The sequence below is a fragment of the Panthera onca genome, chromosome B2, assembly GCF_046562875.1.
Source record: "Panthera onca isolate mPanOnc1 chromosome B2, mPanOnc1 haplotype 2, whole genome shotgun sequence".
NCBI lineage: Eukaryota > Metazoa > Chordata > Mammalia > Carnivora > Felidae > Panthera > Panthera onca.
In genome coordinates this window covers 102,218,100-102,233,366 of record NC_138343.1, presented here as the reverse complement: position 1 = coordinate 102,233,366, position 15,267 = coordinate 102,218,100, and the positions used below count along the sequence as shown (strand labels likewise).

The following is a 15,267-nucleotide window of genomic DNA, read 5'->3' as shown; positions in this document are numbered from 1 at the left end:
CGCAATTAAAGAGCAGATTTTGGTGCTTTAGTCTGCAGTTGTCAAGACATCAGGACAGTCAAGGCTTATCTTTCATCATAAATAAACTTACACCAGATTATGAGCCACAAGGAGGATTCTGCATTATAGAGACAATTGTTCTGCAGGGTTTTTCTGCCCAGAATATTTATTTTCTGTAGCTTTATTCATAATGTTGTCTTACATATTCTGTTGATGATTATTTCTTGGTCTCCTGTAATATTGCCTTTAATTGTTTATGTTCAATTTCTGTTCTCCCAAGATAACCATTTCAGATTAATTGGAACTCATTCTTTTCAGCCTAATAATGCAATCCATTAATATTGGAATATGTACTTCTTCTGTATTATTTCCTTTCTTAACCTAAAAGCTGAATTCAGAATTGGATATTGTTACCTGTTTTTACAATCTTGCAGAAAAATATTTTAATAAACATGTCAAATATTTTCACTATGAAATACTCCCTAAGAGCTGTTTAATTATATATTTTAGGATATTGGTGCTGGAAAAGGCAAATACTATGCTGTCAATTTTCCAATGAGAGATGGTATAGATGATGAGTCCTATGGGCAGATTTTTAAGCCTGTAAGTATTACTATTTCAAAATCAAAATGGAGAGGCACCTTGCTGGCACAGTTAGGGCCTGTAACTCTTGATCTTGGAGTTAAGAGTTCGAGCCCCATGATGGGTATAAAGATACTTAATAAAATCTTTAAAAAAAACATAAAATCAAAATGGAATTTAAAAAGTATTTTTAGAGATAATAACTTTGGTTATCTTCATAGATTATCTCGAAAGTGATGGAAATGTATCAACCTAGTGCTGTGGTGCTACAGTGTGGTGCTGACTCACTATCTGGTGATAGGCTTGGTTGCTTCAATTTGACAGTCAAAGGTAAGCAATTTAATGGATGATAGTCCCAGGAGAATTTTTTTTTCTTCCAAGAACTTCCCATACTAGTTTTCATTACAATTTTTACACAGAGCTACATGCTCTGTAATTTTCATGGGTTTTGTTGAATGTATGTATGCATTAACTATAATTAATCTTGTTTCGGTAAATTAGGTTTTCTTTTGTTGATACATTCATCAGTGAATACTTCTATAAAGTTTCTTGCAGTCTCAACCAAAGCAGCCATTTTCAGTGTTTTTGGTTCCTCTCTTTGGTGTTTATCTTTTATTTTTTCTTTTAAGTTTATGTGTATTTTGAGAGAGAAAGAGAGGGCACACGTGTGTGTGTGCACAGGGGGGATGCAGGGAGTGAGGGAGAGGGAGGACCCCAAGCAGGCTCTGTGCCCCCAACACAGAGCCCGAGGGGGCTCCATCCCATAAACAAGATCGTGCCCTGAGCCGAAGTCAAGAGTCAAGACGCTCAACCGACTGAGCCACCCAGGCACCCCTGGTTTTTATCTTTCTAGAAATATAACATGCAAATTTTGTTACTTTCTATTTTAGCTTTGCGTATTCACTTCCTATCATGGAAGAAGAGGGATTTAGCTCTTTTTCACCACTTTGTCCCCAACACATGCACACACCCTTCCAGTGTCTTCATTTTTACAATTTAAATCTGGGTATGTATACTAGAATTTTGGTTGTGGCATTCAGTGTTTACAGTGTCATTAATGTTAAAGCACTTTTCAGTTACCAGATTTTTCTTTTTTGCATAACTTGTTTTTCTTGCCCAGTTTTTCAATTACTTAGCTTTCTCTTTACTTATTATTAAACTGCCAGTGTCTAAATAGCTTCAAATGTTCAGATGCATCAAATATTCCATCATTTTTACCTTCTTGAAGAATAGCCTTCTGATCTGTTACTGTTTGGTTGAGTATCTATCCCCTATAGATATGGTAGAACAAAGAGCTCTTTGCTTCTCTTGTGTGCCTCCCCTCCCCTATGGCTCTTTCCTCGGTCTTCCTCCTCACTTTTGTCTCATTTGGGTGGCGCACATTCTCAAGTAGCTTTCTGAGAAATGAGAAAAGATGTGGGAGATTAGTACTACACCAGAAATTTAAATTTGATCAAGTGTTGAAATTAACTTGTGATAGAAGTCCAGACCAAAGTAAAAGATCACCATCATGGAATTAACTCTAGAGTTTAAGAATAAATCTGAAACTTTATTTAATAAGGTCTTAAAATTTGTTATATGGGGATCAATAACGATGACTATTGTACATGATTTTGTAGTTGTTTTCCTTTTGAACTTTTAGGTAACAAATGGATGCTTTGAATTCCTTCGTAAGATGTGAAGAATTCTCAATAGAGCTTTTCCAGAATTACTGTTGGCTTAAATGGAATTAAATAACTAAATCCAGATATTAAAGGCTATTTTACTTAATGTTACGATTGCTTCTATACCAGTTAGCTTTAGAATTATGGTATAATCTATTTTGCTTTTATTAGGTTGAACCATACAAACTTGATTGCCCTTTTTCTTGGTAGGTCAGCAGTGGCCAAATAATAGTTTCATATGTTGGACTTAATGTGTTGATAACCATATGTTGGCCTCAAAATGGACATGTTCTTTTAAAAATGATCTACCTAATATTAGTACAAAATGGGTATTAACAGACCATTTTCCTGTCTTAGCTGTTTGAAAATGCTTTAATGCCTTCATACTGAAAAGTAATAGCATTCATAATCATAAACTATAGTGTTTTACTCTTACATTAATGTACATTTCAGCCAACTGTTACAATTTCCCTGGTATAAAGCATAAGGATATTTGCAATCCCAAATCTTAAACTTGATTCTAAGCTTTCTGCACTGCCAACTTCAATTTGTATTTCTTAAGTCTATTAGTCACCTCTTGTCCATCTCCTTTCTGCCCTCCTTTATGTTGTTACTATTGTGATCTCTGCCATTCATTTTTATCTGTTACAAGAAACACTCATTTTTCTAGTAGTGATAATAGAAATTGGGTTATGAATCATATGGTGCAACTATTGAAGAATACTTAATTAGAAATGCTCACAATATACAATTACATGAAAAAACTAATTAAACCTTATTAACTCAGAATTTGTAGGGAAATGTTTAAGGGGCACCTGGTGGTTCAGTTGGTTAAGCATCCATCTGACTCTTGGTTTCAGCTCAGGTCATGATCTCACGGTTCATGGGATCAAGCCCGATGTCAGGTTCTGTACTAACAGTGTGGAGCCTACTGAGGACTTTTCTCCCTCTCTCTCTGCCCCTCACCCACTTACACATGCACTCTCTTTCTCCCTCCCCCCAATAAAGTAAACTTTAAAAAAAGAAATATTTCAAATACTATCTTTGAATGATGGTGTTTTAGATAGGTTTTCCTTTGCACTGTTTTGATTTTTCCTGATAATCTCCAGTAAGCATGGTTTTCTTTTACAATTGAAGGGTTTTTTTCTTTAAAGATTGATTTGTATACCTAAGTAATATATCAAGACATTACCGGTAATTAACTTATAATTGATTATTGAACTGGTACATGTATCCAAAGAAATACTTTGTTTTTATATTGGGTTTACTTTTTCCTCAAATGTCTACACACAGAAGTTTGTTGAAGTATTTCTTATACTAATAGATACTAATTTTATAATCTTAGATAAGTTAAAAAAATTATCCATAGTATTGCTGCCTGAAGATAACCCACAGTTAAACTTTGTTATATAGCTTTCCATAATTTGTATGAGTCTAGAGGGAAAATTTAGATTGTGTATGTTTCATTGTAACCTTTCCCCCCACCCCGCATAACCTCACAAGAACATAGAATCTTCATATCACAGAACTTTTTCATATGTTAATAAAAAATATTCATATTTTAATCTTAGTTGTATATTTGACTTTTCTATCAGGGATACTTGCTAAAGTAGCCAGTGTTTTAAAAATCATTGTGTGAAAGGCATATGATTGAAAAGTAAATTTTAGACTAGAGATTTCTTGAAATTTTTACATATTTTTTAAATACTTAGAAAAGCCATTTTGGTTGAGTAAAACTTTGCATTTATTATCTTTTTAAAACTTTTCAAACTGCTAAAATATTTAGATTTGTATGTTACTCAGATCTTCTTTGTCTTAGGTCATGCTAAATGTGTAGAAGTTGTAAAAACTTTCAATTTACCGTTACTGATGCTTGGGGGAGGTGGATACACAATTCGTAATGTTGCTCGATGTTGGACATACGAGACTGCAGTTGCCCTTGATTGTGAGATTCCCAATGGTAAGTATTCTTATTATATCTTTATTGGTTGGAACTGTTTATATATACAGATGGATGGATGGATGGATGGATGGATGGATGGATGGATGATTAGAGTAGATTCCAAAACCATGTAAATAGAATAGTCACTTAATAAATTCCCTTTGTGTTCACTTTTAAATATTTTTTTGGGGAACATTTCACAACTTGAATCTGGATTTTGTGCATGGATTTGTGTGAAAACTGAACTTTTAATATGCCACTTTATTTCATTGTTTTTAATAGAATTGCCATATAATGATTACTTTGAGTATTTTGGCCCGGACTTCAAACTGCATATTAGTCCTTCAAACATGACAAACCAGAATACTCCCGAATATATGGAAAAGATAAAGTAAGAAATCATTGAATTGGTTTGGTAAACATTTCATCTTTAGCTTTATATATCAGATACTTCCTTTGTCTTATTCAAAAGCATTGAAACCTTAAGATTACTCATTTTTTTTTTTTCCTGAGATAATGAAAATGTATGGACCTCATAGCTCAAAAATATTTCCATTTTCTATTAAATATTTTTAAATCGCAAAGGTTCTCTAAATTGTATACTTCCTTGCCTTACATGAAAGTGAAATTTTCATTTTTGAAAACATTTTGATAAAGCTTTATTTCTAAGAACAAAGCATTTAGAGGGTTATTGTAGTACACTGGCCTGAGTTTGTGTCCTCTTTCTTTGCCACACATTAGTTTTGTGACATGTGGCAGGTTCATTTGCCTTGAAGGCTTGTATTTTCTCACCAGTGAAATGGGGGATGCAAGAGTACCTACATTATAAATTTTGAGGATTGAATGGGTTAATGACAGTCTGAGGTATCAGTGCTTTTATGTGTTACTAATTTAACTCACAGGTTAAGTCAGATAAAGATGAAATTTTTGCTTAATGTTTCCTGTTACATTTAAGAGGAACTTGAAAGAAAATGAATTTTGTCTAATACATTTGTACGTGTAATTTAGACAGCGCTTATTTGAAAATTTACGCATGTTACCTCATGCACCTGGCGTCCAGATGCAAGCTATTCCAGAAGATGCTGTTCATGAAGACAGCGGAGATGAAGATGGAGAAGATCCAGACAAGAGAATTTCTAGTAAGATAATGCCTTGATGTGTATTCTGTTACATTTTTCTGATTTGTTAAAAACATCACTACAAACTGAAGGTTTAATGGCCTGAGAACTTCATTTTGGGTCGTGTTTCCTGAGCACACCATTATTACTGGCCTTTTTTTCCATTGCTCATCTTCCATAGTTTTACTTTCATATGCCTTAAAGCCTGATTTGAGTGTCAACCTTTTCAGTTCATGTGACTGTACATAAGTGGTCAAATTTAATTATGTATATTTGGGAATTAATTAGTAATACCAATTGTCCAAAGTAGAATGGATTGAATAACATTAAGCACCTTCTGTTTGACTTTGCAGCTTCTCATTCTGTTTATTATTGATTGCTAGAGCAATAGCATAATAGTATGCTGTTGTGGTGTAGACATTCTAACGTACTTGGTATTAATGATATTTTTAATGTTGTCTATCTAAAATCTTTGTATAATTAGTTCGAGCGTCTGACAAACGGATAGCTTGTGATGAAGAATTCTCAGACTCTGAGGATGAAGGAGAAGGAGGGCGTAGAAATGTGGCTGATCATAAGAAAGGAGCAAAGAAAGCTAGAATTGAAGAAGACAAGAAGGAAACAGAGGACAAAAAAGCAGGTCAGGTTTATTTTTTGGTAAAGGTGTTTTAACTCTAAATTTTAAAAATGAGCTTCAAAAAAAAATAAATAAAAATAAAAATGAGCTTCACTGCAGTTTTTATGAGATCCTGAAGGCCATTACACAAGTAAGTATTAGAAGGGGTTGTGTGCTAGGTAGATGACTTTTTTTTCCCAATGTAAATGGTGCTTAGCTCTAAAATCTTTTATTTAAGGCTCTGCTGATGTTACTGATCACATTTGCTCTATAATGTAGAAAACCTTATTACCTACTGTCTCTTGCTGACATAGGCATAAAATAGCAAACATTACACTATGATGATACAGACTGGGTGAGAAGACCAAGTGGTTATAGGTCCGTTTGTATAGTCTGTGGGCAGAACTGAAATTCTAAGATAATCTTTAATTACCTAAAGTTTACTTGATGGGAATTAAACACAAAAGAAGAGTCATATTATCTTCAGACCAGTTTTTCACCATTGTGAAAAAGCTAGGAGAATAGACTTTGCTCAGAAGTTGTTGAATGAAAACATAAAAACTCTGAGAAAAGAGAAGGGATTTGGAAGCTGGGTTGGAGAGGAGGTATAATACTTCAATGCTTTAACTTTAAAAATGCTGTGTTAGTAGCTTGCCTTTTGACAAAATGATGCTCTAAGTGGTGAATTCTACTACCAGAATTGGTTATCTTTTATCTGATTTCCCAGAGCACTTACACATACCTTGGTCATTTTGTTTAACACATTGTATTATAGTGCCTCGTTATAGGATTTTATGTATCTCCTTGCTAGATTGGGCTGCCGGAGGCTAGGGAACACCAGATCTTAAATATCTGTACTCTCAACACTTGATGCATTTCTTGATTGGATACCTGATGCCTGTATACAAGTAATGGTGATGAGCATGAGTTTAGCTGGCTGTTAATTTTAACCCTGTAGCATGCGGAAAACTGATAGAGATACTGGGCCAACATCCTTTTCCTTTTATCTATCATATCGAAGTTACATGAATAAGCTGGCTATCGTGTTCTTTTTTCTTTTTTACTAGAGAGGTTAGGATTCCACAGCATATCTGACACTTTTAGTTCTGTTCTTTTACTCATGATTCACTCCTCTGTAGGCTACCATTCTCTACCATTTTATAATTTTAACTTTGCAATGTATCACAATGATGGCTCCAGTCTGCTCTTATGTACTGATTGACATCCAGAAATTCCATCTATTTTTGAGGTAAGGAGGACTTTGCTTTAGCTGTAGGATTGTTCTAGTATTTTTCATTTCTCTCACTGTTATATATTCTTGTCATTTTTGAAGTTTCTTCTCATTTTAAAATCTTTATCTTTTTTGTGCTTTTTGTTTGTTTGTTTTCCAAACGGGAAAACACATTTACTAGAGTGCTGCTTGTCTTTAATTGCCTTTTTAGCTAAAAAGAGAGTACCTTTTGCTCTGGCTTAGTAGCCTGGTAGTGGATTAATCTCTTAGTATTTAGCTCCTCAAAACTTTTGTTGCTGATAATGATAACTTAAAAAAAAAATTCTTTTGTGGTGGGGCTCTTCTTGTAAGACCTTCCGATTGTTAAAATCCCTTGTCCTACACATAAAGAAATATTACCATAGAAAACATTTTTAAAAATCTATAATCAAAACCTCTAAAGTGGGGGCCATTTCTTTTTCCTCCTCCCTTTCCCAGTTCCATTTTAGCAATTTGAATTATTAAGTTTACATATCCAAAATTAAGCCAGAAGTTGAAAGAAATGTCATCCTTATTGTCACACACATGTTTGTATTGTAAGGCAGACCAGTTTCCTGAAATGTGTATGTAGAATGCTTAGTGATGATGTGTATAATCGCTGTATCTTTATTATTAGGTCATTATATCACAACTTTGGCTCATATGCTTCTTTAAAGAAGAAATTCACATTTAGGCTAATTTGTTTTAGTAATCTTGAGTTTGTAGTGGTAATGTTACTATTTTATTGATTTTTATTAAAATGGTAGAGTTTCAGTACTTAAACAGTGAGAGTTAAAGTGAATAAGCAGTAAGATTTAGCCTCTGTTGTGTCTTGGGTTTATCTTACCTGATTCTCTCTTCTCAGAATACTTCAGTCCCAGTGGTCTTTCATTTCTTCCTTCTAAACCTGCTAATTCCATCTTGCCTCAAAGTCCTTTTAAGGTTTCCCTCCGTTCAAGATACTTCATCCCTTTTCCCACCCAAAAGCTATTCATTCTTAAGACATCTCTCTCTCTCTCTTTTTTTTATCTATACAAGGTTATTTATTATGAAATTATTAATAAAGCAAAATACTTGGAAAAAAGCAAATATTGATTAACATAGGACCAGTTAAATGGATTATGGTACATAAGAATGAGGAAGATCTGGGGTGCCTGGGTGGCTCAGTCGGTTAAGCGTCCAACTCTTGATTTCGGCTCAGGTCATGATCCCATGGTTCGAACCCCACATTAGGCTCTGTGCTGACAGCATGAAGCCTACATGGGATTCTCCCTCTCTTTCTCTCTGCCCCTCCCCTGCTCATGTGCTCTTTCTCTCTCTCCCTCAAAATAAATAAGTAAATTTAATGGAAAAAAAAGAAAAAAGAATGAGGAAGATCTGTATGTACTGCTATATAATGGGATGGTTCTCTATTCTTTTTTTAAAGATTTTCTTTTCTTTCATTTTATTTTATTGTATGAATATAATTTATTATCAAATTGGCTTACATACAACACCCAGAGCTCATCCCAACAAGTGCCCTCAATGCCCATCACCCATTTTCCCTTCTCCCCCACCCCCCCATCCACCCTCAGTTTGTTCTCTGTATTTAAGAGTCTCCTGTGGTTTGCTTCCCTCCCTCTCTGTTTGTAACTATTTTTCCCCCTTCCCTTCCCCCAGGGTCTTCTGTTAAGTTACTCAAGATCCACATATGAGTGAAAACATATGATATCTGTCCTTCTCTGACTTATTTCACTCAGCGTAATGCCTTTTAGTTCCATCCACGTTGTTGCATATGACAGGATTTCATTCTTTCTCATTGCCAAGTGCCACATCTTCTTTAATTCTGAGGGCATCTCTTCAAAGGTCACTTTTTTGTGGTAGTTTTTCCCAACCTCCCTCAGTGCTGCTGTGCTCATGTCTGTAGGCTGAACTTCTCCACAGTGCATATCTCAGCTGTAATACTGTGGTGCAAGGAAAACAACTTCAGAGGGCAGGGTCTATGTGACATTAACTCCTTGAACCTCTCTCATTTAGCACAGCACCTAACAAAGCTTGTATGGTTATTGAATTCATGAATAGTAAAACTGTATAGGACAGCTTTTTTTTTTATTTTTTTAAATATTTGTTTATTTTGGGGGAGAGCCCAAGTGAGGGAGGGGAAGAGAGAGGAGACAGAGGATCCGAAGTTGGCTCTGCACGGACAGTCTTGACTGCAGCAAGCCCGATGTGGGATCTCAAACTGTGAGACATGACCTGAGCCAAAGTTGAACACTAAAACAGCTGAGCCACCCAGGTGCCCCTAAGACAGCTTTTTATATTTTAAGAAAGGTATATTTTTAAAGGTATACATTTTATATTTTAAAGTAAGTTTTAATCTCTTCCCAATTTTTGTTTTTAGATGTTAAGGAAGAAGATAAATCCAAGGACAGTAGTGGTGAAAAAACAGATACCAAAGGGTAAATTGTGTTTTTTATCTAATAATTTCTATATACTATAAAAATAATAAATACATTTACTTTAGGTGTGTTATGTGTGTATTCTTTTGAGAAGTGCTGGACCGAACTTGACTGAGAGCATCAGTAAGTTGAATGAGGTGTTCTAAATTTTACTCTGTATTGGTGGTGCACAAGATAATATATGCCGTCTTAACTATCAGTGTATGTGTTATCTGTTTCTTTTTTACTTATGTAGCTTGCCTTAAAAAATGCTGAAGACTAGTAATGTTGTGTAACTGAACGTTAAATCAGTTTGTATTGTACGTAATGTATCTGAGACCTTTTGCTATTAACTTTATGTGATCTTTTCATGGTGCTCTTATTTCTGTATACATGATTACTTTTTGTGTGTGTGTGGTGTTGGCAGATGGGTAAATTTAAAATTTTTTTTAATGTTTATTTATTTTTGAGAGAGACCAAGAGACAGAGAGCAAGCTGGGGAGGGGCAGAGAGAGGAAGACACAGAATCTGAAGCAGGCTCCAGGCTCTGAGCTGTCAGGACAGAGCCCAACACGGGGCTTGAACTCCACGAACCGTGAGATCATGACCTGAGAAGTCGGACACTTAACCGACTGAGCCACCCAGGCATCCCGAGATGGGTAAATTAAACGCTGGGCTGGTATAACATGATTCATAATTTAGTTATGTTTGGCAAAATCATAATTGAGGTGTTTATCATCAGAAAGCATACATTTGACCACATGTAATTTTGTGCTAGCCTTTATAGGATAACTTGAATAGATTGTAAAATCACTGGAAAGATTAAGGTAGTACTCTAAAAATTGACTCAAGGCATCATCAGTGTGTGTGTCTTGGCATGACCCTCCAGAACTTTAATATTTTATGTTGCCTCTTTTAACAGAGCCAAATCAGAACAGCTCAGCAACCCTTGAATTTGAGTGTCTCACCAATTTCAGAAACCATAAAAGAGTGAGAAAATATCGGGAAGAAAAATTTTTTCTTTTTGAAGACTTCTGGCTTCATTTTATACTACTTTGGCATGGACTGTATTTATTTTCAAAATGGCTTTTTTTGTTTTTGTTTTTCTTGGCAAGTTTTATTGTGAGTTTTCTAATTATGAAGCAAAATTTCTTTCTCCACCATGCTTTATGTGATAGTATTTAAAATTGATGTGAGTTATTATGTCAAAAAACTGATCTATTAAAGAAGTAATTGGCCTTTCTGAGCTGATTTTTCCATCTTTTGTAATTATCTTTATTAAAAAATTGTACTTGGATTGCCTTTTGTCTGTTTCTTACATGAAATCTTTTTTCAGAGGCAAATAACATGACTTTCTGTACAATTAGAATACACTAGAGGAACTGATAACAGCTTCAAGGACATCCATTTACTATTCAAGAAAGAGTATTTTACAGTAAATATTTATTAATGCGCTAGGAATTCTACCATACTGTTTTTTATACTTTGGCCAGTGTCAGTGAAGATTGACATCTCATTATAATAATTTAATCTCTGAATTAATATAAGCTATGCGACTAAGATCCAGGAATTATATTTGAGCTGAACCAAAGATTCCCAAAAATTGGAAAAAATGAAAATTCTGAATTGGAAGAAAACCATAATCAGAGAAAGAAACTGTCTTCCATACTAGCAATATGTGACTTTGTTGCCAACCCCCACTATGTACCAAGTAGACAAGGAATTGTATGGTTGTGTCTGACCAGAATTTTCCTGTATTCATATTAAGTCTGTCTAAAATAAAACCTATTTAGACAAAACCTGGTCTAAGCTGCATTTACGTAACATCCAGGTTCCACTCTTACACCTAAGTTTCCAAACCAAGGAAATAAACATTTAAAGAATTAGTTCATCTTTCAGTTTATAGAGTATATTCATTTTAATGCTTCGGGTATGCAACTGAACATAATGGTGGAAGAATGCCCGCAGCACCACTTACATTCTGGTGGTAGGAGGCAGACATGTGGGCAGTTTGTACTTGAGGATGTGCAAGAGAAAATACATTTTAGGAACCTGTCAAAACCAGTGAAATCACCTTGCCAGGCCTAACATGATGGTTTTGAGATGAAAATCCTAAAATTCTAGAAGATAGATAAAACATGTTTGTTTCTGTGTAAGCCCCTGCTTTCAGATGTTCACAGGAACACCTGGATTTAGGTAATGAGCAGCCATGCACCCATTCAGGTTTAACATGTTTTTTCACTTTTGCCATATTTGCTTCAAGTGTTTTGTTTTTTTTTTTTTCCCTTTAAGTAGATTCTATACAGTTTGAAGACTTTATACACTTTGCCATGTAATTCCCCTTTTCCCACTCTTTAGAGGTAACCACTAGTCTGAAGTTCATGCATATTTTACCCATATTTTTACTCTTGCAAATCTGTCAGCATCTAAGCCTGTATGACATTAGATATTAAAGAACTCAGTCCTTCATTAAAGGAGTAAGGAAATGTGTTTGTGTTCTGTAACTTGGTTCTTTTTATATTGTGATTTACCCCTGTTGCAAGTGTAGTTCATTTTATATATAATTGAAGCTTCAAGAGAGTTATGAAACAAATTCAGCCCAGGCCACTTGGTACAACATCCAAACGACAGAACTACTGAAAGAACAAAGACCCCGTTTACAATTGAAAATTTCTAGAGATAAAAGTGCAGAGAAACCACGGTTCTGGTCTTATAGTGAGAAAGATCAATGTAACAGGATGTCAAGATCAATAATATGCATTTGGAAATTAATACTGGATAAAAATACTTGAGATGGTGAGGGAAGAGAGAGTTAACTGCTTTGGTGGGATAATGGATAGTCAAATGGAAGAAGTTTTACGCCTTCCACCAGAAAAATTTAAGTTGGAAAGGGGAAATGAAGCCCATAAGTACTAGAAACTTTAAGAAGAAAATAATTGGAGTAGAGATCTTTCTGACTCCAAACCGTAGAAGAAACAATTGATACATTTGACTAAGGGCGGAAAAAAAATTGCAGGCTAATAAAACTAAGTTGAGGAAAAGACATGGCAGGGGGAGTTTGTAGAACCGCAACTTGTCACCGTTCAAAAGGCTAACACCTAAAGCTAGTGGAGAAAGACTAAAGTGCATGAAGGATGTGAAGTTAACTGGGAAAGAAATACACATAGTTGTTAAATATGAAAAGGTCCTGAACCACTTTGAAATGCATATTAAAAAGATATTTTTTGGCCTGATTTTTTTAAACCTATCATAAATTTGAAAAGTGTTGGCAAGAGTTTGAGGAAATTGTCATACTGTAGTAGGGTGTGTGAGTCACTATAACCTTGAGCTTAATTTAACAAAATTACAAATAATCTAATTCAAAATTCCACTTTTGGAAAATTTAACATACTTGATGTGCAGATGACTTTCAGAGATCATTATGCAACAGTGTTTGAAAAAAAGATTAAAAATGACTTAATGTTCAGTAGAGGCAGAGTTGAATGATTGTTATGAAAGAATATGGCCATAGCAAATATGAAATATGGAAATACAGAATATGGAAAAACCTTCAAGGGCTACCATTAAGGGGGAAAAGGCAGATGTGGATCACATGACATACTACTTTGTGTGTTAAGAAAATATCTAGGAAAGGTGATAATGAAATGGAGCATTGGAGCATCAGCTGCTTCCATGGGGATTTGAAGGTTGGACCATTACACAAAAATTGTAATTAAAAAATGCAAGAAGATAATTTCCAGTCGAAGGGATAGGAATTTTGCACAGCGTTACAGCTTCCTTTTCCACGTCTCAAATACTTGAGATGACTTTCAGATTCTTGCAGTCCATTTGTTGTGACAGTAGTGACTTAGTTTTACTTTTTCCCAGGAGGAGGAACATGTGCCATGTGGCTAAAAGCCCCAATGCCTAAGATGAGATATAAACCATCTGGAAGAATCATGTGGTCCTGATCAGGGTAAAGTAGCTATCAACTATCATTAGTTGTTTTTTTTTTTTTTTTTTTTTTTTTTTTTTTAATGACACTTTACAACTAAGACCTCAACTCAGGGAAAAACAAAATGAAACAACGGTCCTTTAATGAAGATGTTGCTTTGTTCTTTTAAAAAAAAAAAAATTTTTTTAATGTTTATTTTTTTTTTTTAACGTTTATTTATTTTTGAGACAGAGACAGAGCATGAACAGGGGAGGGGCAGAGAGAGAGGGAGACACAGAATCTGAAACAGGCTCCAGGCTCTGAGCTGTCAGCACAGAGCCCGATGTGGGGCTCGAACCCATGAACCGTGAGATCATGACCTGAGCCGAAGTCGGACGCTTAACCGACTGAGCCACCCAGGCGCCCCAGATGTTGCTTTGTTCTTAGTTTTTCACATTTCTTCGTGACATGGGCGAATGCTTGTTCCAAGTCAGCATTGGTAATACAACGTAATGATATATAACTAACCTGCCCTTCTACCAAAGCTACTAGCATCCTGTCGATAGGAGAGTTTTCAGAGTTTTCTTACATTGAAGTCATGTACTTGCATCTGCTTCCATTGCCTTCAGTAAAAATATTGCTGAAGCTTCTCTGTTCTCTGAGATTCATAACACTTTGCATTTCTATTGTGATATAAATGACATGGGTTTTCAAGGTTTAAATGAAAACTTCGATTTGTGTGCTCTCACAAGTATACGTTTCAATAGTGTAAGATCCCTTTTTCTTCACCATAATCCTGTGTACATTACTGACTTCTCTGTGCTTCCATTTGTTTTTAGTTTAAAATGAGGAAGGTGATAATCATCCCTACCTCACAGGGTTGTCACAAGGTTTGAATAATGTTCAGTTAAGTGTTAGCTGCTATTGTTAGGGGGTTCTGGCTGGCTCAGTCGGTAGAGTATGTGACTTGATCTCAAGGCTATGAGTTCAAGCCCCGTGGTGGGTGTAGAGATTACTATTTAAAAAAAAAGAAGAAAAAAGAAATACAGTGATCAGTAAGTGTTTGCTGCCATTGGTTTTGTTAACATGTCAGGTAAAGTGTAATAGATGGGGCCAAAATGATTTCAGGGAGAAAGCCTGAAAGCTTCCCGTGTTCTTCAGACGTCACATGGATTGCATTTGAGCCTTTTGTTGCAATTTGGTGTCTACTAAAACTACTAGGTCATGGAGGTTAGAGAAGCAATCTTTTGAGAACTCAGTTTAGCAAGCAATCTAGTAAGATTTGGCAAATTTAGGAGGATCTTAATGCTGTTGCAATTGATTTGAGAATAATCTGTCAGGGAAGATTGTTGTGAATGGATTACGGACAAAATAAAACATTGTTATTGGCTAGTCACTTGAGTAGCAATATTAATGCGAAGAACTAATGCTCAGGAGAGTTCCAGTATTTAGGAGCTGCTCAACGATTGGGTGCAATTTCCCCACCTCACCACAAGATGGCATATATTCCATTGTTTAAATATTTTTCTAGCTGCATTTTTCCTCTGTAGTCACTTGGTCTATTTAACAAGCAGAGTAACACTAACAGGTTCTTTTGGATGCAGGCTTGGATTCAATACTATTTGAATTAAGCTGCAATTTGGTGTACTTAGTTGGGATTTTCTGTAGGTAAAACAATTATAACACTAATTCCTGAGTTTATATCCATAAAAATAAAGTGTATCTGGTAATAAATTGAGACTTTTCTAGTAAAAAGTCGAATATAA

The 15,267-nt window shown here is 35.2% G+C and overlaps 1 protein-coding gene across 1 annotated transcript in view; it reads left to right on the top strand.

Moving 5' to 3' along the window:
• The window catches only part of HDAC2 (histone deacetylase 2), a 30,096-nt gene extending 19,211 nt beyond the window's left edge, over positions 1-10,885 (top strand). The window contains exons 7-14 of the mRNA XM_060616442.3: positions 511-603; positions 804-912; positions 4,066-4,206; positions 4,471-4,579; positions 5,197-5,327; positions 5,791-5,946; positions 9,552-9,609; positions 10,511-10,885. Coding sequence (XP_060472425.1) covers positions 511-603; positions 804-912; positions 4,066-4,206; positions 4,471-4,579; positions 5,197-5,327; positions 5,791-5,946; positions 9,552-9,609; positions 10,511-10,541 — 828 coding nt within the window. The 3' untranslated portion in view covers positions 10,542-10,885. The remainder of the gene's footprint in view (positions 1-510; positions 604-803; positions 913-4,065; positions 4,207-4,470; positions 4,580-5,196; positions 5,328-5,790; positions 5,947-9,551; positions 9,610-10,510) is intronic.
• The last annotated feature ends 4,382 nt before the right edge of the window (positions 10,886-15,267 follow it).